The sequence below is a fragment of the Magnolia sinica genome, chromosome 3, assembly GCF_029962835.1.
Source record: "Magnolia sinica isolate HGM2019 chromosome 3, MsV1, whole genome shotgun sequence".
Classification (NCBI taxonomy): domain Eukaryota; kingdom Viridiplantae; phylum Streptophyta; class Magnoliopsida; order Magnoliales; family Magnoliaceae; genus Magnolia; species Magnolia sinica.
Window position 1 is genome coordinate 45,316,859 of NC_080575.1, and position 27,816 is coordinate 45,344,674.

Genomic DNA, 27,816 nt, shown 5'->3' on the forward strand with positions numbered 1-27,816 from the left:
CATATATCTCGAAAATAGTTCACTGAAAGCTTGGATACGGTCTTGAAAAATTTTGCCAATTTAGGATGATGTTGTAGCAGCTTCTCTTTCAAAATAGAAGCTGTTCTACTCTTTATAATGGCTTCTGTTTTATAGGAGAAGTTGCCAGAGGTAGTTTCTGGTGCTGTTACTAAAGGCAACCATATCGATACAAACTAGGAACTGAAATTTCAGTTTTGGCTGCATTGTATGGGCCATCTCAATTCGCAATCCACTGAATTTACCCATGCTAGTTTAAATTTTGAGAAGGTTTTGAGGAAACGTTCTATTGCAAATTACCATTGTACTTGTGACCATGTTCAGATGGTCACAAGTACAATGACAAATCATCAGTACAGCCCAAGTCCTTGTTATCCTTTCTCAATTCATCCCTCTATATTTCTAATAAATACTTTATTTCTCTCAAATCTTTTCTGTTCGTGTGGGTCTCTAAATACTCGTTTAGAAATTACTACTAGCGCTGTCATTGGCTGGTGGGACTTCCCCCATCAAAATCTCCCCTACCTCAGCTCCAATGCTGACACTTATATTGCCCAAAACATGCATCCCAGTATAAATACTCCCATCTCTATGGAATAAACCATTGCCCAGAGTCTTTACAAGGCTGGAAGGTCTTACAGTGGAACCTTCAAAGGAGAATTTGTTTATTCCAAACATGTCTCATGTGCATACAAAATGAGGAGCCTGCTGAGGATTTGTTCTTGCTTTGTGCCGTTACTAGAGAAGCTTGGGAACCATGGTTAGGACCATTTCACTGCATTTTGGCAAGACTTTCCTCGCATGGCATAGGGGTATTTTGGCAAAAAGGGATGAAGCTATCGAGGCTTGCTTTGCTTTGGAGCAAAAATATAGATGCTTCATGAATCGGCGTAGGGCTCCTACCAAGGTCTTTTAGAAGGCGAAACTAGATGTCATTGTCCCTCTCCAGTTGTGCTTTAGGCCCTGTTTGGAACCATGAATTCCATACCAAATAAAGGAAAAAAGTGAGGGTTTTTCCTTTGATGTAATAACTTGTTTGGATAGCAAAGAAAAGGGTGGACTCCACCCAGTAATTATTACTCTTCCATAATTTGAATTCTTGGTTCAAGAAATTAGGTCAGTATTATGAGAGGAATATGAAATTTCTACTCACTATCCTAACAAGAAATCAAAATGCGAACCAATGTTTCAATAATTCCTATAGAAATCATTATTAGATAATTAGGTCAGTATTATGAGAGGAATATGAAATTTCTACTATCCTAACAAGAAATCAAAATGCGAACCAATGTTTCAATAGTTCCTATAGAAATCATTATTAGATAATTATTGTTTTTTTTTTTTTTAAACTTGGATTTCTTGTATTCAAAAATGCTCAAAAGGTTCCATAGATAATTGGTGCAGATTTCAAATTGCATTCTTTAATAAAATTTCAGTTATCTTTCAACAAATAATAATAACAATAATAACACCCCATATCCCCATTTTGGGGTGAAAGGGCTAGTTCGCCATGACCAGCAAACTTCATTGGCCACAAACATCTTCGATAATACAAGGCAATTCCCTTCTTTCTGATAATCAACATTTCATCATCACATATTATACACAAATTGGGATATGGCTACAGATAGATTAAGCACACTTACATGGGAAACGCTCGCTACAGCAGACTTAAGAGCTGTGCTGATTAACAATATGAAGTACCATGCCACATGCAAGAAACCCAAAATTGATTTTGACCTATTGATGCTTAAATCATGGCTGTAATCCACCACAGCATCTCTAGTCTCCCAGCAATCTAACACCTTGATACATTGCACCTGGACGAAGATCATCCAGGGTCTCAACACTTCTGAAGCCGCTTAACTCTCTTAAAGCAGCCCAACCACGGCGACTCAGGAAATCGCGGAAATCATCTTCTGTGTACAGTGTCTTTTCTTCAGTTCGAACAGGAAGACGGTCGGATTCATCATAGAGGCAAACTTTTATTGTCAGCCCTGAAAAGACTGAACAAGTCAACTTGGACGACCAGAAAAAATATCCCTATTTCACAAGTTGGTACCACAAGATTTCTTGTCTGGAACTTGTTTACATTAAAAAGGACCATTGATTTAGGGGCCACTGCAAGGATGGACCATATCCAATAGGCAATGCAATAAACTGATGGTAACTAAAAAACAAGCATGGTGTGGATTCCGCAGGCAAAACTCACAATAATTGGATGATCCAGGTCATCCAATCATTCTGATTTTTGTCCCACCAACTACAGAGTCCCGAACACCATACTTGTTTGCCACATGTAAAGCAGCAACTGCACTTCATAGAACTTCTATGAAGTGTGCATTATAATAGCATTTCTCTAATTCTAAGCAATCCCAATTGCTGAATGCCAATGAGTGAATTCGATGGCCATATTTATCAGATCAACATTAAACAGAAGGCATGCAAACGCGAAGTTACCCTCATCAAGATGAAGAGAATATGTCCCCAATGGCATGTCCCTATCAAGGCTGCGAACCACCTCATCTTCATCCTCTAGCCAAAAAGCCCTTTTCGTTCTCAACCCAAAGGCAGATTTGATCGCTTCCTTGATCGCCTCTGCAGTGCCATCAATACCGATCCTTCTAGTGTACTCACCCCACTTAACAAGAATAACCCTTCCACCGTATGAGTGATTTTCTCCACCTGACACAGAGAAATGGAACTATTCATTTCAATACAGTGTGAGAGAAGGACCGAAGCCTTCTATGTTTGTATGTGGTATGATAACTTCAACCAAGGTTGTTATGACATTTGAAAAAAGTACTTGAAAGTCATGATTTTAGTGTGCCTTTCCCCATGAGAGACATCAACATCCCACCTTCACAGTTAGTTAGAAACATCTCCAAGGATTTTAATTGATGTGGGAAACTATCATTGGCACAGATCTGAATATTGGTATCATATCGGCTGATATGGTCGTATCATATCTAAATCGGCATGAGACAATACAAGGGAACCAGGAAAGCTCAATTTTGAATTTTTGTTTTCCAAAATTTCACTCGTCTCTTCGTTTTTTTCATTTAAACCATGGATGAAGCTTAAAAACTTATTTTAGGCTAGATCTATACCTATTTTGGAATCAAAAGAAATAATTTGAATGGGATTCGACAATCGAAATGAAGTGGACCATTATGGAAAAATCGGAAAGAGCGATAAATCTTCACTTTCTTTTTGATATTTTCATCTTCTTTTTGTTGTATTTTAATGTAATAGGCCCTAATCCACCAAATCATGCTTGATTTATGTCCAATTAGGGCCCATTTAGTTGACCTTCAGCAAGTCAAACTGACAAACAATATTCTTATCAAAGAATGGTCCACTACACCATCATATGGATGTCCAAAATACACACACGTATATATAGTTTCTTGAATATCTTATTATTCCTTTTTTTTCCTGATATTTTCCTCGATTCTGTCTTTTTAAAAAAATTTGACCGATACGTGAGACCCATATCGTATCGTTTTTTGACCGGGCCTCGATACCAATATTCAGAACCATCATCATAAGTCTATACTATCCATTCATTACATCCCACTAGGAACAGGCCATGGTCCAAAACCACGCCGATTGGATGATCCTAACCCTTCGAAAGTTGGGCACTTTGAATACAGCCATCCATTTTTCACAAGCTAAATATTGGAATGCTTAGCATCACCTAATCAAAATGCTTCTTTGGAATCAAAAGCAAGGCCTAGTGAATACATGTTCAAGATTATTGGACCTATTTTTTCCCAACTTAATCGCACTGTCCATTTTTAAGCTATTGATCGATTCAGGATCATCCAGTCAGTATATTTTTCATTATGGTTCATGGCAGGAACACCCAATCAATGATTGGCTGGACCATGTGTTGCTTAAAAGTTTTGGAGACGTTGCTTATCTCCCCAAAAGGCTGGACACTTTAGCATTTCCCATATCTGAGTGCATGCCCACATGTGCTGAAAAGCCTCCGGGCATTTTTGTTTGTTCATGGGCCATTTGGTCCACTGGAAAAGACATACCAAATGTTGATATGACCCATAAAATATTGAAATGCCATCTCCATTCCATACAGAATAATTTAGCTCTTAATTGAGTTAACTAATCATGATCTATTACCTATGCACCTGTCTTTTCTCTAATCCTGATTCCCGATGGCATGTCCATCAAGTTCTTTCATTAACTAAATACAATATACGTGCATAACAAATATAGGAAAATGATTGTGTGCATACAGTGAGCAGTGTGCACCAAGAGTCAGTGCATGTATCTCCAACCATCCAAAGATGGTTAGCAGGAATCTAAAACATCTTTCAAAATGTGATTTCAAAATCCCGTTTTGGAACACATTGGATTCTCACCCACCATCTTCGGACATTTGGAGATACTTGGACACAACTCTCTACCCTTACCCAACAAAGTTGGACAGACAAGTATGGATGCAGAGTTTATTCTTTCAGAAGAAAACAGGATAAAGGAAATGAGCTTCTATTTATGGAACTAAAGATTTTTCTTACACATGGACATGCATAACAAGGGCATTTCATTAGAGGCATACACTGCAAAACTACCAGTTCAAATCAAAACCCAAATGTTGTTGAAATCATTTTTCCCAAAATGGATAAAGTGTCCAATTGAAGGTGTCGGACTGAGGTATAAGCTACTGGCAAAAAAAGAGGATTTTTCAATAGATTAGCAGCAATTTGCAAGGGACTTACCATTTGCTGGGGTATCTCTCCAATTCCATGGGGGAACTCCATTGGCACCAACTGCATCAGCTGCTGTGATAGCAAGAGGATGACCATCATGATCCAAACGTCTTTCTAGATTGAGTGTTGACCTACCACCTGCTGCATAACAATCAAAAATAGCTTTTGACTAGAACTCTAGAGAAAATTTCAGGAAGTGTAAAACATCCAGTGAGTGTCCAGTTGATGTATATGCTCCATTTCATGAGAGTGAAATTACTGCCTGGAAGAATGTCAGCATAATAACAACTTCATTCTAACAAGAAGATCAGAGGTACATCATTCACAACCTAGAAAAGATAAAGTGATCATAATTAACCAGAACACCTTGTTGATATATAGAACAATATGTTTGAAAGTAGAGAGAATAATTATACTAAAAGTGAAAATAGACCCTGCCTGGGAGATGAAAAAAACAAAAACAAAAAAGAAAAGAACAATCAGATAATCATAAGCCCCAATTTCTTTGAATCCCTTGTGATGACATACTATTCAATTGAAGCAATATATTATCCAGAAAGGATAAAATTTTGAGTCATATAAGAATCAATTTTAACTGATGCAATTTATACAAAGATATCGGAATATCTTTTGCAGCAAGAATAAGGCACAAATAACAAAAATGAAGAACACTGACAGAAAGAAGGGGAAAAAAAATTCTCAGATACCCACTGTCATACACGGTAGCAAGAAAAGCAATAAATAAATAAATAAACATATATATGAGAAAAGGTATTATGAGGTCGACCACATGGAAGTTCCCGTGAGGTCGAGCTCTGTGGACCCAACCATGATGAATCAGATGCACACTCGCATGGTAAGCCATGGGGCTAAAAATCAAGCCAATCCATGACCTATGTGAGCCACATCACAGACAACATTTGAGAGTGGATGCCAGCCCATTGAGATGTGGTTTAGACATCCAGCCCATCTATTGTGTCCCCCAATTGGATGAGGGGTCACACCAAATTTCAGGCCATTCAAAAACTCAAGTGGGCCCCGCCATGTGCTTTTGGATGTTTTAATCATGATTTCCCACGGCTTCAGATGTTGTGGCCCACCTGAGTTCCAAATAAGGCTGATTTTTGTTATATCCCATGACAAAGATGGGACCTACCAAATGCACGGCGTGGATGTCCATCACACATCACAGTGGGGCCCATAGAGCTCGACCTCATCAGAAGTTCCCATGAGGTTGACCTCACACACACAAATATGGTAAAGGAGATTCCATTAATATGGCATCTTTAGTTGGCAGTTTCAAAGCGCTTTGAAACCTTCCACGGAAATGCATATCAACAGAAAATGGCCAAATTGGCCATTTGCTAGTTTTTGGAACTTGCCCAGTCCCATGAAAACCCATTTGTGTAAAACTTCAATTTCAATATTAAAAATAAAAATAAAACCATTCGCATTTCCTACATGGAACCTAATAAATCAATTGCCAATTCCAAGGAGGAACTGCAAACAATCATAATTAATAGCCATTCATATTCTGACAGAAGAAGTAACTTCAACTCTCTATTACAGGGGTTTTCTTCCTGTACAGTTGCCATTTAATAGACACATTGTCTCCAACTGGAATTACCTTATGAAGCAAAATGCAAAGTTAACACCCAGTTGATTTGACGGACTCACTGAGACAACACACATACAGGTATTATTAATGCTTTTAAGTAAGATAATATTGATACCAATGTATCCGTTCTCCTTTCTCCAAACAACTTGATGTTTTCTAGGATTTGAGATTATATGTTCTTCCATGATTATTTTATGTTTTTTCCTTGTTCTCCTCAATAAACATAAAAATTTATCCATCTATTATTAGTAAAACTGAGTTGAGTTACTCAGCCCTTGAGTCAAACTCGCCTGACTAGATGTCAAGTTGGTTTAGGTTTCAAATTCTTCACAAATATTGGTCTTAGGGCCAAAACTCCACTGTCTAAGAGAACTTCAACTGAGACCAAGCATCCAATTTGGACATACAACTACTGGTTATCAAGGTATTCTTGAAGAGGAATGCCACTCGCAAATGTGCACCTTAAGTCCCCACCTGCATGCCCACACGTCAATACAACCTGCCGGTTGGGCCACACTGTTAGGGTACCCTGGTCCAAAAACAAAGTTAATCTGCTCATCAGGTGACCTATACGGAAGGAAGGTTCACTACCTTCTAGACAAGGTGCCTTGGAGAAAAAAACCAACCCTTCATGTATTTAGGGCTGTCATTGGGCTGGCCCAGGGCCTGTCCAAGCCCCACAAGCAAATTAAAACCCTAGCCCGAATCCAACCCAAGCCCATGACAGGCCAAAACTAACTAGCTTGAACCTGGCCCGGGATGCTTATTCTGGGCCCAAGCCCAGCACTGGACCTAGCCCAAGCCCTATGTGGCACTAAGGCATGGGTACGTTTGGAAATCACCACCATTTTTTAAATGTTGAAAACTAACATTGGAAATTGGTTACGTAAATATCCTCTGGTAGAGCTATAGTCAAGACCTGATTCCCTACAATGTGGTTTTTGGAAGAGCATGCAACAGCCGAGCTCCATGGGGCCTACCGTGATGTGTCCAACATCCACTCTGTCCATCAATTGACCCACCTCATTGTCACCATTTACAATAAGACTAAGCTTGATAAAAGACTCAGGTGGGCCACAACATGGGAACTATGCAAAAAACGCAACCAAAACCTCTTAGTTCACATGGTGTAGCCCACCTACATTTTAGATCAAGCTGGATTTTAAGGTGCCTCTTCACTCTACTGAGTATCAGTAGATGAATGTATTAGATGGAATAAAAACAACATGGTAGACCCTACAGAGGTTCTTATGGTGCTCATCTCTATTCCCACTATTTCCTGTGTTGCGGCCCACTTGAGCTTTGGATCGGCCTGATTATCAGGCGTAGGTTCCTAACATGATGTGCCATATCTGAAGAAGGAATCAGATGTCACACAAACATCACAGTGGGCCCAAGAATTTTGAGTGTTGCACGATCTTCCTACAAGCAGAGGATTACAGACAGTCTCTCTTCTTGCAAAACCGAGTGGAAATAAAAGTGACTATTTTAAAACAATTAATTACCAAAAAATAGTAAATGATACTTAACTTGGTGTATATCACATAAATGCTTTAGATAAATGGTAAATAAACAGGTGTATATTATGTAAACGCTATGAATGACCTTGAACAAGTCAGTGCCGGACTGGGCTTGAGACTGGATGATGGGCCTTCATATGTAGCCCAAGGCCCGTTCCAACTAGAAAACAGGCTTGAATTTTAGGCCCAGTCCTCAGGCCTAATACGCGAGCCCAACTCCAGCCTGAAGCAGGCTATGCACGGAAGCCCGACGAACCAGACCAGCCAATTGACAGCCCTACATGTATTCATTCATCATCATCACCTAAGCCGCAACCCAAAATTGGGGTCAGCCCTTATATTCATTAAAAGTTCAAAACCATTGGAAGTATATATTTGAGTTCCTCATAGCAATGCGATGATAGATATTGGCCTCTCCAACTTGAGGGCAAGAAAATCATGACAAGTGTTATTTCTTGTTGTGTTTTCCTAGAGCACTTTAATCCCTTGCAAAGTAGCAGTCAGCACAGTAAACCGTTACATCATGTTGTTCCTTTTATTTTCTTTTCCTTCTTTTCTTTTTCTTTTTTTCTTTCTTTTCTTTTTCTTTTCTTTTTCTTTTTTTCTTTCTTTTCTTTTTTCTTTTCTTTTTGTTCTTTTTGTATCTCAATAGCAGTAGTGAGGGATTGTTTTTGTGAATATATCCACTTAAGCTCAAACTCTACCATCATCTTTTTGCACTATGATAAGTAAAAGACATTAACAACCACAACTTTATACAAGATGAGGATGCCTTCGAATTTGTGGAAGAGAACAAGTCCATTGGTTCTTTCTCAAAATAAAGACAAAGGACAGGCTCCTCAGAGACTATAGAGCATAACACCACTAGAGAAATGGCTAACGAATTTGTCGCTTTTCAAAAAAATAAAGTTCTCTTTTATCTTTTATTATTTATTATTGTATCTATTTCATGTGGGGACTGAAGTCATTTGAAGCAGCCTAAGAGCAGTCTCAGTTTAAGAGAGAAAATGATGGAGAGCAAATTGTGATGGTTCGGTCATGAGCAATGAAGACTGGAGACAACTTCATTAATGAGGGGAACATTGATTGAGGGTTCAGGGGCCTTGAAAGAAGAGGAAGACCTAAAAGGACTTGGATCAAGGTAGTGAAAAAGGAGATGAAGACTTATTAACTTACTGAGGGGTGAGGATGGGGCCATAGAACTGATTGGAGAAGCATGATTCATAAAGCCAACTCCAAATAGTTCGGACAAGGCTATCATGACGACAACAAGAATGATGATGATAATTATGATGATGATGGGTCACTTTTCATAGGCTCAGCAAACCAAAAGGAAGATAAAATTATCCTAACTATACATAAAACTCATTTATATGACCTGAGAAAGGTTTACTTGTTGAACTGACTAGTCATAGGGATAAGCCTTAGATGATAATGATGATGATGATGATGATGATTTAACTGACTAGTCGTCTACATAATTTTACTTGTATGAATTTGACAAAAACCAAATAACATGTAGAGGATAACCAAAATTTCATAAAGAAAAGTGTCATCAACCTTCCAAATGGAAAAGGAATTCCCCTTCGCAAACAAATACTGTTTCGATCTCCCTCAATCCAAGCAGGATACCAGTGGCTGATAATGAAGGCGAACCCCAGTTAAATACTCTAAATAGATATGAAGCCAATATATTTGAGCATCAACTACCATCACCAACTCTGAATCAGAGTGAAACACCCCCATAACCTTTGTCTATGGTGTCCACTCGCCTCACATAAAAAATGAGTTAGACCAAACCAACCAAAGGAGCTGTCAAATGTTCAAGTGGTTGATCTTTTTTTTTTTCTTAATTCGTTTTTCTTTGCATAGCCGGTTGATCTACATGGAGAATCTATATTTAATAAGATCATGGTCTTAAAAAAATGGTTACTTTATGGCCGTAACAGCATTTACATAAAGGAAAGGGTCACCTGCATTCCTCAATACGGGTGAATCCATACATTATGAAACAAACAGATACAGGCTAATCGGCACCACTACGGAAGAGATGCAGCAGTTACGAGCCGGTATGGCCATAAAGGGCCCGTTATGAAAGTTTTGGTTTTCAGTTTCTCTCGTTTTTCCACTTCTTGATTCAGCTGTTACGAGCCGGTATGGCCATAAAGGGACCGTTATGAGAGTTTTGATTTTCTGTCTTTCATTTTTCCTCTTCTTTATTCATTTCAACCATAAAGAAAGCTTATAAACTAGTTTTAAACTAGATCCAGGCCTATTTTAAGAACCAAAAGACAAAAAATTAAGTGGGACTCAACAAACTGGATTACACTGGATCATTTTGCGAAATATCAGAAAGGGTAAACCATCACTTCTTTTTTATTCATTTTTCCAGCTTTTTTGTTGTGTGTGTGTGTGTGTGTGTGTGTGTGTGTGTAAAGGGTCGTAATCCACCAAATCATACTTGATTTGAGTTTGATTATGGCCTATCTAGGGGACTTTTAGCAGGTCAAGCCTAGTGTTCGAAATATCGGTATCACCCTTGGAATACAGATATGTATTGGTTATCGCATGGGATATATCATTTGTGTCAAGTAATTTATCGCACTTTTTGGGAAACATGGGGAAACTTTGGCAAAATGGTTGAAATGGTTGAATTTCTCAATGGAACTTCAGGGATTGTTAAAAAATACCTTAATACACATTTTTAAATCATAACATCTCAAAAAGAAGTGCACATAATAGGTTTCCTTTGGAAAGAGTCCTAAGTTATGCGTTAGTTTACTGAACTAATGCAACTATATTCAAATTGAATGCATAATATTTATCAATGTATCAAGACACGTATGAAAACACAATTAATTCATTCAAAAGCTAAAAAAGAAGTAGAAAATGGATGGACGGCATGGATAAAACACATACATCTATGTGGGCCCCACAGAGCCCCTGCCAAGACCGTCCGTCTTCAGATAGGTGATGTAGGATGGAAACTATCTAGGATGCAAGATGAGAGATCAATCATACATTAATTTTAGCAATCAACATGTAAAATCAAGCATATCCACATGGTAGATTCGGAAATTCAGATTTATAACATAAAAATCCTAAGTTATCATATACGCAATGCACAAAAATATAAAATAATTCAAGAGTGGCCCACTTGGAAGTAAGGACTTCCAATCTAGCGTGGGTAGTGCAACAACCACATGAGTAGACAAAGATGCAAGCAAAATTCTGGTACAGAGAAAGCTTTACAAAAATTCATATTTTCATTAGCGTTTTGTATTCATGAGTGGAGATTTAGGAATGGGGCTTTTTTAGGGATTCAAAGGATCTAAGGATTAGGGAGTTTTGGAGGAAAAATCAAAGAGGGAAAACCCCAAACGAGGGCCCACACATGTCTAAGTAAAGGAAAAGAAAGAGAGGGAGGATTGAGTGGGGTTTTGATGGGTTTAGAAGGTTATAATGGAAGGGGAAAGAGGATGACAAGATAAGAAGAAGAATACCTTTTGAGGAAGAGAGAAAAAATGTACCTTGGGGAATCCACCACCAAACAAGCTTCTACCCTTCCACAATTCAACTAGAATGGAGGGTTTCTCACAAACCCTAAAACACAAGGAGGAAAATTCATTCACACAAAAGAGCTGCTCTTTTTTCTTTCTTCTCAATAACACTAGGGTTGGACCTCCACCCCCCTGTGCTTTTATAATTAAAAATTCAGAATAATTACAAATATGCCACTCACTTAAATGAAATGGTCCATCATCCAAAATAAGAAAACTAAAACATTTATTATCAATCTCAACCATCAAATAAATCCTAATAACAAAAAATAAAGAAAGCAAGATCAAATTCCAAGGGGCCCATATCTATAAGATTTGGTGGCCCAATGGCCTGATCGACAAGATTCAACGGTCGGATCGATACGAAATACAAATCCTATGACTAAAATGATCTCTTAAGCAGCCCACGTGCATCATCCCAAAGTGGGATCTTCCTGATCCACATCTAATGCATGTAGGGTATTGAAAATTGCCTGGCGGGCCTCATCTGGAACTTGTCTCCCATCCACAAAGAAAGTTGCGCTAATGTGGGTGGTCGTCTATCTATAGTATACCCGAGTAGGTCATCTGATGTCCCCATCAATTCTCCCCGGCTGAGAAGAATTCACCACTGGTGAAATAAAGCTGTGATAACGCTCGAGGAGGTCAGGATCAATGCACTAGAACTCTGCCTCTGTAATCCAAGTGTTCTCTGTCTCCAACCTGTTCTTCCACTTCACGAGGTATTTCTGATATCCTCCATGGCGGGTAGAGACCGCTCGGTGGTCCAGAACATCCTCGATCTCTTCTTTCTAACCAGGTAGTGATGGAAGAGGCAATGGGTGGGAAGTAAAGTCTGGTATAGGCCATGGGCTGGGACCGCAGCAAGGACACCATCATCTGGGATAGGAGAAAGATTTGCAAGAGGGCTAGAATATAGATGTGTGGGTCCGTCACAAGGGTCCTTCACGTTGAATGTTGCACTAATGCCCATGTTAGATGGAAGATCCACCACATACGCATCAGGGCCTGCTCTTGTCAAAATTTTGTATGGACCTGCACTTCGGGCATGCAATTTCCTTGCAGTTCCCTGTGGGAATCGTTCGGGCCTAATGTGGACCATGACATAGTCACCCACCTGAAACTCCTTCAACCTACGATGTGAATCTGCAGAGATTTTATAATATTGATTACTAGCATTAATGTGCCTCTTCATCTCACTGAGCAAATCATGAATATGTCATGCAAATGTGTCTGCGGACTTAGATGGCCTATGTGAAATGGACATGGGTATGAGATCTATAAGCGTTTTGGGCTTGTAACCAAATACTATCTCAAATGGACTCATTCCTATGGACCTATTAATGGAATTGTTGTATGCAAACTCGGCTATGAGCAAAACTGCACCCCAGGTCCTAATATGGTCTCCCATCAGACATCGTAGCAGACTCTCTAAGCTTCGATTGACAACCTCCGTCTTACCATCAGTCCGAGGATGGAATGCCGAAGAGAACTGTAACTTAGTCCCCATCATGTGGCATGGAGTTTTCCAAAAATAACTCATAAACCGCACATCTCAATTTGACACAATGGTCTGCAGCAAACCATGTAGACGAATTATCTCCCCAAAGAATATCTTCGCCACGTTAGTGGCATCAGACATTTTAGAACATGGGAGAAAGTGAGCCATTTTTTTAAAAACGGTCCACAACTACAAAAATGGAATCGTGCTTTTTAATAATCTTGGGGAGCCCAAGCACGAAATCCATGCTAATATTAACCCAGGGGGCATGGGGGACTGCCAAAGGTGTATATAAAATGGTATTCTGCTTCCTCTATGTTGCTAGCTGGCAAGTCCTACATTGCCCTATAATGTTAGGCAAGTATCAAACCTCCACAAGAGCAATAGTCTTGTTACACTCAAAATGACCAGCTATCCCTCCAGCATGAAGCTCCCAGACAAGAAAGTCACAAAGGGATGTACGGGGTATACGCAATCTATCACCTCTAAACAAAAACTCATTAACCAGGACAAACTCACTACTACCCCTATAATAACCATCTAACAACGGTACATACACATCTCCAAAATCTGAGCAACTAGGATAATCTTCCTTTAAATGCTCAAACCCAGTGACTTGGACGCTCATGGAGTGGAGTAACGCAACCCTACGATTCGGTGCATCGACAGGTTTATTATCAACCCCAGCCTTGTGATTCAACACAAAAGTGTACTCTTGGAGAAATTGGACCCACTTAGCATGTCTCGGGGTCAACTTCTTTTGCGAGTTGAGATAGAGCAAAGCGTCGTGGTCAGAAAATAAGACGAACTTATGTGGTAATAGATAATGTCGCCAATGGTGCAAGGACTACACTACCACATAGAATTCCTTATCATAGGTAAAATACTTATGTTTCGCTTCATTCAATTTTTCACTAAAAATTAAAAATCATAATTATAAATTTATAAATTTTTTTTTTTAAAAAAAAAAAAAACGACAGGGTACCCTTCTTGACTAAGCACTCCACCTATACCTACACCAGACGCATCACAAGCAACCTCAAAAGCCTTAGAAAAATCTGTGAGTCGCATAATAGGAGCTTCAGTCATCTTGACCTTAATCTCCTTGAACGCCCTAGAGGCTGCTTTAGTCCACATTGGAACTCCCCTTTTTTAATGCAATCAATAATGGGAGTCATGATGGAACTAAACCCTCTAATGATCGTTTGTAAAAGGTGGCTAAGCCGTGGATGCTATGCACCTCATGAATATTACGCGGCTCAGGCCAACTGAACCTAAGAAGATGCACTGCTAGACAAAAGCGAACACTTTTTAAGGTTGGTATATAACTTCTCTGCCCTAAGGATCCGACACACTTGCCTCAAATGGTGTTGTTCCTTAGTCATGCTATAAACAAAGATGTCATCAAAGTACACAACTAAGAACTTCCCCAATGAAGGGTCTCAACACATGGGTCATCACCTACACAAATGTACTTGGGGCATTGGTCTGCCCAAAAGGCATGACCAGCCACTCGTATAACCCATCTTTCGTCTTAAAGGTTGTTTTCCACTCATCACCTGGGCGAATACGGATCTAGAGATCCCCACTCTTGAAGTCTATTTTGGAGAAAATTGTAGCATTGGCCATCATGTCCAACATATCATCAAGACGCAGTATAGGAAATCGGTACTTAACGGTAATCTTGTTGATGGCCCTGTTATCCACACAATACGCCATGTGTCATCCTTCTTGGGCATCGGAAGGGCGGGCGGGGCACATGGACTCATGCTCTCCTGAATGAACCATTTCCTAAGAAGCTCATCAACTTGCTTCTTGAGTTTCGCATGCTCTGTGGAGTTCATTCTATAATGAGGAAGGTTTAGGAGAGTCAACCCAGGGACAAGATCAATGGCGTGTTGGATGTCCATCATAGGTAGAAGCTCATCTAGGAGGTCGTCAAGAAAGGCATCACCGAACTCATCCATCACCGAAATCACCTCACTAGGCAACTCTACACCAACCTAGGGGAGTAACCTCTCTAGTCATGAGGGCATACTCCTCCAAATCCTCCCTAGTCTCTCTTTCAAATTATTTTGCATTAATGATATGAAGAGACTTAGGTTTAGGCTTCCTCCAAGTTCCAGGATCACCCTTCTATGTGATCTCATATCCCGGTATGCTCTTGGGTGGAAGAGGACTGGATCTAATTTTCTTGCCCTCAAACATGAATGTACAAATATTCGAGCGACCGAATATTGTAACGCCCAAGTCAAATAACTAGGGCCTACCCAAGATGATGTGGCCAACATCCATGGGAACCACATCGCACCACGGCGAATCCTTGTACGATCCAAATTGGATGGGGATATAACATCGCTGTGAGACTGGAATGGAGGACTAATCAACCCATGACACTCTATAGGGCTGAGGGTGATACTTGGCTTTCGAGCCCAATCGACTCACGGTGCTACTAGAGACCGCGTTGGCACAACTACCACTATCCACGATCACTTTACAATTCTTTTCTCCACACTTGGTATAAGTGTAAAAGATCGTGTTCTTGCAGCAATCATCATTTTCTTTAGATTGGGCAAAGGCGCATTTGACTACTGCGAGAGTATGGGTCTCCTGATCATCAAACTCCTCATCACTAGCACCAATATCAAGCTCATGTTCCTCTACGTCGCAATTGTCCTCGTAATCCTCATCTACATTATCTATCATAAGAGTTTTACCTCTTTCTTTGTTTGGGCATTCCTTTGAGAGGTGACCATAACCATTGCAACGAAAACATTGCATGTGCTCACTTCTCCTTGAACTAGTACTAACTAGACCCTTACAGCCTTACCCTTAACATCTCTATTATAGGTGGGAGCACTAGTTGGGGCTTTTATTTGACTCCTAAGGTTAGGTTTGGCTCCATGAGGAGCAACCCTGCCACTAGAATCAAGAGACCCAAACCGCTTCATTGTCAGTTGCACTAGGTGTCATTCAACCTCCTTTACCTTGAGGTAGCTTCCTCTAGTGTACCAACATCATGAGGGACGAGCTCATGCCTAATCTCAAGGCGTAGGCCCATCCTAAAACGAGATAGGGTCACAGCAGGGGACTCATCGACATCACATCACATCATGTATTCATTGAATCTCTCGATGTAATACGATATAAACATCGACCCTTACCTCAAGGACTACCACTGTTCTAAAAGGCGATCATGGTAGGAGAGCAGGACATTTTTTTTTCTTTAAAAAGTTCTTTCATCTCAACCCGTGATGTAATTAGTTCATCTCCACGCCGCTCTACCTTCCATTCTGTATTGGTCCAGAACAATTTGGCTTGACCCGTCAATTTCATCTTAGCGAACCTCGCTCGACGGCGATCTAACATATCATGCCACTCGAAGAAGTGGTCCATGTCAACTCTTCATAACCCTATATGGGTCGTAATAGGAACTACTCCCTGACCAAAGTTCCTATTACGACCCATACTGGGTTCTACTAGGACTGGACCTTGCTCAATTGGGTCCTCATCCGCTGGCTCTCCTGCCCGAGACTAGTGGTCTTCCTCGGTGATGGGGGTATCATGAGAGGTAGCCTATAACCACGTGATACGTTGGTTGCTGGCAGTCAATTGCGTGACAGTGGTCTTATTGTAGTCTCAATGGCCATCAATCTGATCCGAGTTCATGGTGGGGAATAAACCAAAACCACGACCTGTTCACGTTTGCATACACTAAATGCCCCTAATGAGACACAACCTAGTTGAATGTGCACTATATGATGAATGCGATGCAAAAAAACCAAATTTGACGATGATCAATGTGATGTTATATAATGCGCATGTGTTCTACATATGATGACCCTCGGTACCTTAAACCCTAGAATGATTCTAATAAGGCTAAAACTAAAAATTCAACAACTAAGTGTCTTAAAGTCACTAAATCTGAAAATTCCAGCAATATATGACTTTGAAAATACCTAAGCAGAAAATTCAGCAAGCCAAATCAGAAAATTCAGCAAGTTATATGCTACCTATATGCTCTACTATGAATTTAGGAATTTTGTCGAACACCTACCCTATACTAGACCTGGGCTCTGATACCAGATTTAATGTAGGATAATGGAAACTATCCTGGAATGCAAGATGAGAGATCAATTATACATTAATTTCGGCAATCAACATGTAAAATCAAGCATATTCACATAACAGATTTGGAAATTCATATTTATAACACGAAGATCCTAGGTCATCACATACACGATGCATAAAAATATAAAATAATTCAAGAGTAGCCCAGTTGGAAGTAGGGACTTCCAATCTAACGTGGATAGTGCAACAACCACATGGATAGACAAAGATGCAAGCAAAATTCTGATATGGGGAAAGTTTCACAAAAATTCATATTTTCATTAGGATTTTGTATTCATGGGTGGAGATTTAGGAATGGGGCTTTTTTAGGGATTCAAAGGATTTAGGGATTAGAGAGTTTTTGAGGAAAAATCAACGAGGGAAAACCCCAAATGGGGGCCCAAATGTGTCTAAGTAAAGGAGAAGAATGAGAGGGAGGATTGAGTGGGGTTTTGATAGGTTTAGAAGGTTGTAATGGAAGGGGAAAGAGGAAAACAAAAGAAGAATACCTTTCGAAGAAAAGAAAGAGGAACGATGTACCTTCGGGAATCCACCACCAAACAAGCTTCTACACTTCCACAATTCAACTGGAAGAAAGGGTTTCTCACAAACCCTAAAACACGAGGAAAATTCATTCACACAAGAGAGCTTCTCTCTTTCTTTCCTTCTCAATAACACCACTGGGGTTGGACCTCTACCCCTTGTGCTTTTATAATTAAAAATTCAGAATAATTATAAATATGCCACTCAAGTAAAATGGTCTATCATCTAAAATAAGAAAACTAAAACATTATCAATCTCAACCATCAAATAAATCCTAAAAATAACAAATAAATAAATAAAGCAAGATCAAAATCCAAAGGGCCGAAATCTAAAAGATTTGTTAGCCTGATAGCCTGATTGACAAGATCCAACAGTCGGATTGACACAAAATAAAAATCTTATGACTAAAATGGTCTCCCAAGTAGCCCACATGCATCATCCCAAAGTGGGGTCTTCCTGATACACATCCAATGCATGTGGGGTCTTCAAAATGGCTCGGCGGGCCCCATATGGAACTTCTCTCATCCACAGAGAAAGTTGCGCTGATGTGGATAGTCGTATCCGTACCTAGTACACTCAAGTATGTCCTCTAATGTCCCCATCACTAGGTCAAAGCGAAAAAAAAGTAGAAAAAGGATAGACGACATGGATAAAACACATACAGCAAGGTGGGCCCCATAGAGCCCTAGCTAGGACCATACGTCTCTAGCTAGGTCCAGGTATCCACCCAAACCAAGCGCAACTTAGGTGAGACCCCGGAACCAACGATGTGGGTGAGACCCTAACTGTAGGGGCCCACCTCGATGCATGCATTGTATATCCACGACGTTCATCTATTTTTCCATTTTATTTTAGGCCATGGTCTAAAAAAATGAAGCAGATACAAATTTCAGGTGGATCACACCAAAGGAAATAGTGGTTAATGACTATAAAAAACCTTTTGTGGGCCACGAAAGTTTTAGATCAAGCTGATATTTGTGTTTTTCCTTTCATCCAGATCTGTATGACCTTATCAATAGGTTGGATGGTCAATAAACAATACGGTGGATGCTAGGAAGCTTTTAATGGTTGTAGTTCAATGACCATTGTTTCCTATGGTGTGGTCTACCTGAAACTTGTGTTGGCTTCATTTTTAGGACCATATTAAAAAATAATCTGAAAAAACAGATGGACAGCATAGATGTATAATTCATACATATAAGTGGGCCAAACGGTCAAGGTCTCACCCACATCGCTGGTTCTGAGGTCTCGCCCAAGTTGTGCGCTTGCGCTCACCCAAACCACGCATAGAACCAGCAATGTGGGTGAGACCCTGACTGTGGGCCCCAACATGACGTGTGTTGTATCTAGTGTTCGAAATATCAGTATCGCATCCTTGGGATACAAATACGTATCGTTTATCACACGGGATATATTTTTGTATCGCTTAATTTATCGCACATTTTGAAAAACATGGGGGAACATTGAAAAAAAGGTTGAAATTTTCAATGAAACTTCAGGGATTATTTACAAAGGCCTTAATACATATTTTTAAATCATAACATCTCAAATAATAAGTGCATATAATAGGTTTCCTTTGGGGTCCTAAGCTATCCATTGTCTGACTAAACTAATGCAACTATAGTCAAATTAAGTACATTACATTTAGAGTGTATGTGATGATTATTTCATCAAATACTTCTAAATACTTTGAAATTAGTCTCAATTGACAATTGGTTGAGGGAAATTTTAGAAAAAAAAAAAATTTAATATTTTTTATTAGAAAATGATTTTAATTTTCTGAAAATTGACAAAGACTTGACAAATCAGTAGATCAACCCTCATATATGCTTAATTTCATGTTTGGAGTGCAACATAACAAGCAATTTAGAAGAAATTGGAAAAAAAAAAATCCAATTTTTCCCAAATCAGACCACCTACACTCAAATTTTGAAATTAGTCTCAATTGACAACTGGTTGAAGGAAATTTTCAAAAAAATAAATTATGAGGAACATGAAGAACCAATGGATATCGAAATCAAAGATTCAACTGCATGATTTTTCATACAAAATATGAAGAACCAATAGATTTGTAACTATTTGACACTGATTTAACATAATTTTAACTACTACAACAAAAAAAAAAAAAAAAACATTGGAAATTGAAAATGCTCACTAGATCGAACACGTGGGATATATCGACACTACATGTGCGTTTTATATCGCACAGGTGAGATACAAGATATATCGTGGGATATATTGGCTGATATCGTCGATATTTAAAACATTAGTTGTATCCACACCATCCATCTATTTGGAGAGATCATTTTAGGGCATGGGCCAAAGAATGAGGCCGATATAGATATTGACGAAGAGAAAGCACAAATATAAGCCTGATCGAAATCTTTTGTGGTGCCCCAAGAAGTTTTTAATGGTAGCCATTCAATCCTCGTTGTTTTCTGTGGTGGGGTCCACTTAAGCTTTGGATTTGCCTCATTAATTGTCTCATGACCTAAAATGTTCTCTCCAAATGGATGGATGGCATGGATACACAATGGATACATCAAGGTGGCCCTAACATAAGCGTCGCACTATCTTTATTGCAGCCGAGTTGCACTGAATCCACTCTCCCTTAACTTAAGGGGCTCGGATTAGGTGTTACACGGTCATACAGCTTCATGGGTGCGACCTTTATTATAGGGCCCACTTTGATGATATGACGTATATCCACTCCATCCATTCGTTTTTTCCTGCCCATTTTAGGACGTGACCCCAAACATTAAGCACATCCAAATCTCAAGTGGACCACACCACATTAAATAGTGATGATTGGACTCTCACCATTAAAAAGGGACCCAAGGCCAACTTTAAGGAGATCCGTAATGTTTATTTATCATCCAACCCATTGATAAGGTCAAACCAGAACTGGATGAAGGGAAAATACAAATATTATCTTGACCCAAAACTTTTGTGGCCTACAAAATGCTTTTAATGGTCATCCACCACTTTTCTAGTGGTGTGGCCCACCCGAGATTAGGATCTGCTTAATTTTTAGGATAACATCATTAAATGATATGAAAAAATGAATGGACAACGTGGATATGAAACATATTCATCACGATGGGCCCCACACGGTAAGGGTACTCTAGAGAGTATTAGTGTATAGTATGTGTGGTTAGTGGCTCTTTTAATGTAAGTGCATGTGCACACTTTCCTCCTCCTACAGTGTATTAGATGCTCTATTCTAATAAAATATTATGTTAGGGCATGTTGAAATACACATAACATTTCCCCCAAACTCTCTTCTTTCATCTTCTTCTCTCTCACTCCTCTTTTTTCCACACTATAATCATTAAATCATCTTCTACTCTGTATCAGAGCACAGATCAGGGCATTCCGCATCTAACAAGTTGCGAGGCGACATGTCACCTTGCTTACGTCAACCGTCGTGCAGCTGACGTCAGTGTTGTACAGATGTGTGGACCTCATTTGAACTAAAAGTTTAAGGGTTTGATAGATCTTGATTTTAGAAGATTTGCCATGATTTTTTTAGAATTTTTTAGACCTTTTGTGGTGTTTTGGCCGAAATAGAGAAATTCAAAAATCAGGTTGTAATCTGTTATTCTTCGATCTACCTCAAATCATTAAGTTTTCTTTGGTTTCTTTGCTCTGAACCGAAATCTTCCTCCCAAGCTAATCATGGAGGATTTTTTAACTATGATTCATGTTTGAGTGGGTTTTAACCCCAAATGGACATGCGGATGGGCCATTTTTCACTCATTTGCGTCAGATCTAACTGGATTTGTTGTTATTTTGGAGGATTACTAATTGTTTGGGGTTTATCTCGCATTCCCCGGAAGGATTGAGTGAGAAAGAGTTGTTTGAATCATTCCTTCTTACTTGGAGTCTCCTATGGACGACAAAGGGCCATCATCTCTTGGCATGGGCTCTCTTGAATCCAACCCCTTGCAGATTACCTCCATTAAGTTGAATAGTGACAACTATCTTCAATGGGCGAAATCTATAAAAGTGTTCTTAAGAGCCCGTAGGAAGTTGTCGTATAGTTTGGATGATCCTCCAAGCTCTACAGATGCTACCGACAAGTCTTGGACAAAGGAGAATTATCAAGTTATTACATTGTTGTTGAATAGTATGGATTCTTCAGTTAGCCACTCAGTGATGTTTTTATCCTCGGCTAAAGGCATTTGGGATACGCTTCATGACATGTTCTCAAAGTCTCAAAATTTTTCACAAGTATTCCAGTTTATTCAAGAAATTGGTTAATTCCAACAAAACTCAAGATCATTAAAATATTACCATTTAACACTTTAGGGCATGTGGGATGAGCTGGACTTGTATTAGCCTCTTCCTTCCAAACGGAAAGTATCATGAACATGCCCATAAGTAGCAGGATAATACTTCATACTCATATCATGCAGTTCCTAGCTGGGTTGAACTCCGATTGTCTTCATGTTTAAAATCAAGTTGTTGTGCAGGATCCTTTCCCCCCATTAACGACAGTCTATGCCATGTGCCAGCACGCTATTATCTCCGCTCTTCATTCACATTCATTTATGCCACCAGAGCGTTCGGCACATCTTGCCAACAATCAGTCTTATTTTCTTCTTGGCCTTCGAGCACCATCATTGAGTTCAGGGCGCATTTTTTGTTATGGTGGTCGTAATAGAGGTCGCGAGGTATATCGCAGTTGTGGTGGTCATAATCTTTGTAGTCGTGGTAGACGTGAACGATAACATTATGATTCCCGCATTTGTTCGCAATGCGGTGGAACCAATCACACTGTTAATTATTGCTAGCAGCTCTATGGTCGTCATATGTGTACCGCTACTTCTGTTGCTTTCACAGTTGCTCCTAAGGGGCAGTCTTCCACCCCAACGGTTGAGCAGTATTCTTCTAAGGAGTCTTTCATCATTTCCCGAGCTGCATATGATGCCCTGATGCGGCTTCATATTCGTGATATTCCTGAGCCTTTTCACACAGCTTTAGCCCAGTCAGATACTGCTCTTCTTGCGTCATCCTCTCCTACCTCCTGAGTCATAAAATCTGGAGCTTTTTCACATGACTAGTAAGTCACTACTCTTTTCCTCTTATTCTCCTCCCCACACTCAGTATGTCACAATCGCAGATGAAACCTAAACTCCCATCTCTGGGATCGGTTCAATCTCTCTTTCTCCTTCCTTGCTTTTGTCCTCAATCTTGCATGTGCCTCGTTTTCTATTAAACTTATTGTTCGTTATCTCTCTTACTAAATCGTTAAATTGTTTCATTACCTTCTTCCATTCTCATTGTTTGTTCCAAGACCTACAAACGAAGAGAGTGATTGGTGGGGGCATGAGCGAGAAGGCGTTTATCTTCTCAATGATACACCCGTTGCTGCTTCTAGTACCCTTTCTCTAAATCGAGAGTCTATGACACGGTGACTTTGCCGCTTAGGCCATCCATCTATAGCTAGATTAAGAATTTTGTTTCAATCCTTATCTGTCACTAAACCGTTATGCTATGATATTTGTGAATTGTCTACACATTATCGCACTACGTTTCCTCTTAACTCTTCTAGTAGGAAATCTCAACCTTTTGTTATGGTTCACTCAGATGCTTGGGAACTAGCTCTGATTATCTCCACTTTTGGGTTTAGATATTTTGTCACCTTTATTGATGATTATTCACGCATGACTTGAGTTTTTCTTTTGAAATATAAAAGTGAAGTGTTTGATGCATTTAAAGTGTTTTATCATGAAGCGTGCACTCAGTTTCAATGTTCTATCAAAACCCTCTATTCTGATAATGGGGGGAATACATGGCTACTGCCTGTCTATCCTTCTTGCAGAAGCGTGGTATTTTGTCTCGGACGTCATGTGCTCGTGTATCTCAATAAAATGGTATCGGAGAACGAAAGAATCGTTATCTTCTTGAAGTTGCTCACACCCTTCTCCTCGATATGCACCTACCTAAACATTTTAGAGTGATGCTCTTCTAACTGCTACTTTTCTTATTATCATATACCCTCACGTATCATGTCTTACAAATCTCCATTTACTATACTGTATCCTCGTGACAATTCATTTCCTCCACCACCTAAACTTTTTTTGTCGCATATGCTTTGTTCAAATTTTGGATGGCTGTAATGATAAACTTAGCCCCAGGGCAATTATATGTCTTCTCAGGGTACACTCGAAATCAAAAAGGGTATAAATTTTATGACCCCTTGACTCGCAAGAAATATGTCTCTGCCGATGTAACCTTCTTTGAGGATGTTTCTTTTTTCTCAGCTCCAGGTAGATCCCTCTATGATCCTCTTGCGAGTTAAGGGGAGCATGACTCTTATCATCTTCCTCTTTCCACTAGTAATCACAAGGAAACTCCTCTCCCCTCCGTTCAGCATCCTGTTGGTGATTTGGGTGACCCGGAGCCTCTGCGGGTGTATCATCGTCGAGATAAATCTTCACACGCTCAGTCATCCACCCTTCCACTGACTTTAAATGTTGGCTTAGGTGACTCTCCTACCTCGAGTCTGGATTTCCCCATTGCCTTGTGTAAAGGGTGTCATGATCTTATACTCAGGACCCTATTAGTAATTTCATTTCATACGATCATCTTTCAGCATCTTTCAGTCATTTACAGCTTCCCTTTCATCACAGACTATTCATCAACCTCTCTCACTTGCTCTTCCAAGTCCTGACTAGACGAAGGCGATGATAGAAGAAATGTATGCTCTTGAGAAGAATCATACTTGGGAGCTAGTGTCTCTTGCTTTAGGGCATAAACATGTTAGATGTCAATGGGTTTACGTGATCAAGTTCCTTCCAGACGGCTCCATTGATCGCTGTAAAGCCCGTCTTTTTGTTAGGGGCTACATACAAACCCATGGTGTGGATTACTTCGAAACATTCTCTCTGGTGGCTAAGCTTAATTCTAATCGTGTTGTGATCTCCTAGGCGTTCAATTTATCCTGGCATTTGTTTCAACTTGATGTTAAGAATGCGTTTCTCCATGGGGACCTTGCGGAGAAGGTCTACATGCATCGACCTCATGGCTTTGTTACTTCCCACAACCCTGCACTTGTATGTCGGTTGAAGAAAGTTATTTATGGACTCAAACAATCACCGCGTGCATGGTTTAAAAAATTTAGCCAGGCTCTCATGGAGTTTAGCTTTATTCGTAGGCATGCCGATCATGCCTTCTTTATATGTCATCAATCAACAGGTATCATGGTTCTCATTATGTATGTGAATGATATTGTACTGTCCAGTAGTAATTCGGTTGGAATGTGGGAGGTTAAAGAATTTTTTAAAACCAAGTTTGAGATCAAGAATCTTGGTCCTCTTCGCTACTCCCTATGAATTAAAGTTGGTCGCTCCTCATCCGGGTTGGTCTTGTCATAACGAAAATATGCGCTTGATCTTCTCATGGAGACTGGCATGTTAGGATGCAAATATGCTACCACCCCCATGAATACTTCGCAGAAGCTTCAGCCAGATGATGGTGCTCTCCTTTCTGATCCTGGGATGTATCGACGACTTGTAAGCCGGCTCATTTACTTAACTATTACTCGTCCTGATCTCTCCTTTGTGGTGGGTGTTGTTAGCCAATTCATGCAAGCTCCCCGTGCTTCCCATCTCATGGTTGTATACCGCATATTTCGGTATCTAAAATTAGCCCCGAGTCTTGGCCTCCGCTTTCAATCGCATGATCATCTTCATCTTTCTAGTTATTTCGATGTCGATTGTGCAGGTAGTACTTATGATCATCGCTCTACATCCGGTTTTTGTACCTTCCTAGGTGGCAATCTTATCACATGGAAGAGCAAGAAGCACCAGCTGTTGCTCAGTCCTCGGTTGAAGCAGAATATCATGTTATGGCTCATGCGACTTGTGAGCTATTGTTGCTTCGCACCCTTCTTGAAGAACTTGGCTATCCTCCTTCGGCTCCTATTCCTCTTCATTGTGACAACCAAGCAGCCATCCATATTGCACGTAACCCGGTTTTCCACAAGCGCACCAAGCATATTGAGGTCAATTGTCACTTTATTCGAGAGGAAGTTGCCTTTAAGGAAATCATCACCCCTTTTGTTTGATCCGGGGATTAGTTTGTTGATGTTCTTACAAAGTCCTTGAGTCGAGATGCTTTTCATCGAGTTTGTGACAAGTTGGGCATCATCAACATCTATACTCCAACTTGAGGGGGAGTCTACAGAATCTTAGTGTATAGTGTGTGTTGTTAGTGGCTCTTTTAATGTTAAGTGCATGTGCACACTTTCCTCTTCTCCTGCAGTATACTATATGCTCTATTCTAATAAAACATTGTGTGTTAGGGCATGTTAGAATACACACAACATTTCCCCCAAACTCTCTTCTTCTCTCTCACTCGTCTCCTCTTTTCTCCACACTATAATCATCAAATCATCTTCTACTGGTACCACCTACAAAGTTGTTTTGTGCATAACAACTAATCCGCTCCCTAATAAGAGACCAAGAGAGAGAGAGAGAGAGAGAGACTCTTCTCCGTTAAAGACGGCCAACCCAACCCAACTTCTAGTGGGAAATCCTAACTCGAAATTTTCAAAAATCTCTCCCAAAATTCTTTTGTTTTTGGGCAAATCCCATCCCAAATCCCCTGGTTCCTTGAGAGAAATTTGATTTCCTTTGAAAACAATCATCTTCGAAGAAAAAATGGGGTTTTAGGATTTTTCTTACATGATCCGGAGTCGAAAGCTACTCCTTCACGCATATTGAATAGGTAAGAGATTTTTTTCTATATTTTTGGAATTTCTGGATGGTATGCAGATGAGATGTCACCACACGCCTATCTTATTGACATCACAGGGTAGTTGGCTACATCGTGCGCAAAAATCCACAATATCAGGCATTATCGTGCGATATTTCATCGATATCTCACGATATTTTGTGATATATCACACAATACACAGAAGTTTGGCAATTTTTCAGATTTTTTCTGTATTTCTGGGGGGTTTCATATCGCTGACTGCTGATACCGATATTATTGACATTGCGAACACTAGTCAAGCTCACACCTACAGAACATTCTTACTCGTTACACCAATAATTTTTTAGATTTTTTTCCAAAAAGGGGGGAAAAAAAAAATCTGCCTTTACCGAGCTGTACTGGCCAACACAGCCAGTATCGTAATGGCTGTTACACTGGTCAATACCGTTATGTTATAAGATATTGGCAAACACCCACTTGCTCAATATGTGGGTGCATGCATGTGTGTCTGCACACACCAACAGAAATGGACATCATTTGACGAATTAACCTTCAAAGAGAGCTAAAGTTCACCAAACCCAGAAGATGTTAGTGCAAATAACACAGGTTATAAACCTCAGCTCATGTTGTATTAGGTTAGGGGAAAAAAAAAAAGATCTCGTAAAATCTCAGCCCAACTAGAACTAAGTACAGATAGAAATGGAGATAAAATCCAAGAAACCAGAAGCAAAGATTAGAGGCTTTATAAAACATGTCGAATAGCACAGTACCTTCTACAGGTCCAAATGGAATACCAGCGTCCTCGAGACCTAACCAATGATAAAATGTTGACCAATTGTGAGATTACTGACTGAAGACTTTGGGGGGTAAAAGGCACAAATTAATTTATTTCTGTTGCTAGGTAGTTTTTCATTTTCAGCATGAACACATAAGTTCAAAAAGAAAATTGATAAGCCATAAAGCATTCCAGAGATAAATGCCTGATATTATATACTAGATTTTATCACGAGGATTAGAAATATCACTACAAGTAGCAGTAGCATGTCCACAAAACCAAGCAACACGACAAAAATAGCAATAGAGAAATAAAAAAGACAAAAAACCAAAAAAAAAAAAAAACAAACAAAACAAAAAAAGCATGTCCCTGAGTCTCAGAACTACGTGTTGGACAACAATTGACAATACCAAGCATCTCTTAAGAACATGTTGACTTAAAACTGAATGACCATGTTTGACTTGGTAAGGTGATGACCCAAGACAGTATAGTCTGACAAAATTCCAAGTCCAACCTCATTTTACCCCACTTGATTGAATCGTATTCTAAAATAATTCTACAGCTTTTTATATATAATACCAAAAATATAACAGTAAATATCTACAGTAAACATCTACCATATATTTTTGCTATAACAGCCTTTAACATAGAAAAATTGAAAGAAGAAAAAAGTCACATCACTGAAGCTTCTTACGTGGCCGAAATTTGCATTTA

General features: G+C 39.6%; 1 protein-coding gene across 4 annotated transcripts in view; it reads right to left on the minus strand.

The window, feature by feature from the left end:
• Positions 1-1,522: 1,522 nt before the first annotated feature.
• The window catches only part of LOC131239883 (trihelix transcription factor GT-1-like), a 33,964-nt gene continuing 7,670 nt past the window's right edge, over positions 1,523-27,816 (minus strand). Inside the window, exons 2-5 of one of the 4 annotated variants that reach the window (XM_058237784.1) lie at positions 27,098-27,136; positions 4,761-4,889; positions 2,479-2,703; positions 1,523-2,015 (exon numbers count right to left, since the gene is read on the minus strand). In XM_058237784.1, the coding sequence (XP_058093767.1) occupies positions 1,801-2,015; positions 2,479-2,703; positions 4,761-4,889; positions 27,098-27,136 (608 nt within the window). In that variant the 3' untranslated portion in view covers positions 1,523-1,800. Of the gene's footprint in view, positions 2,016-2,478; positions 2,704-4,760; positions 4,893-27,097; positions 27,137-27,816 lie in introns of all 4 variants that reach the window. The other 3 variants (XM_058237782.1, XM_058237786.1, XM_058237785.1) reach the window with 3 other exon arrangements.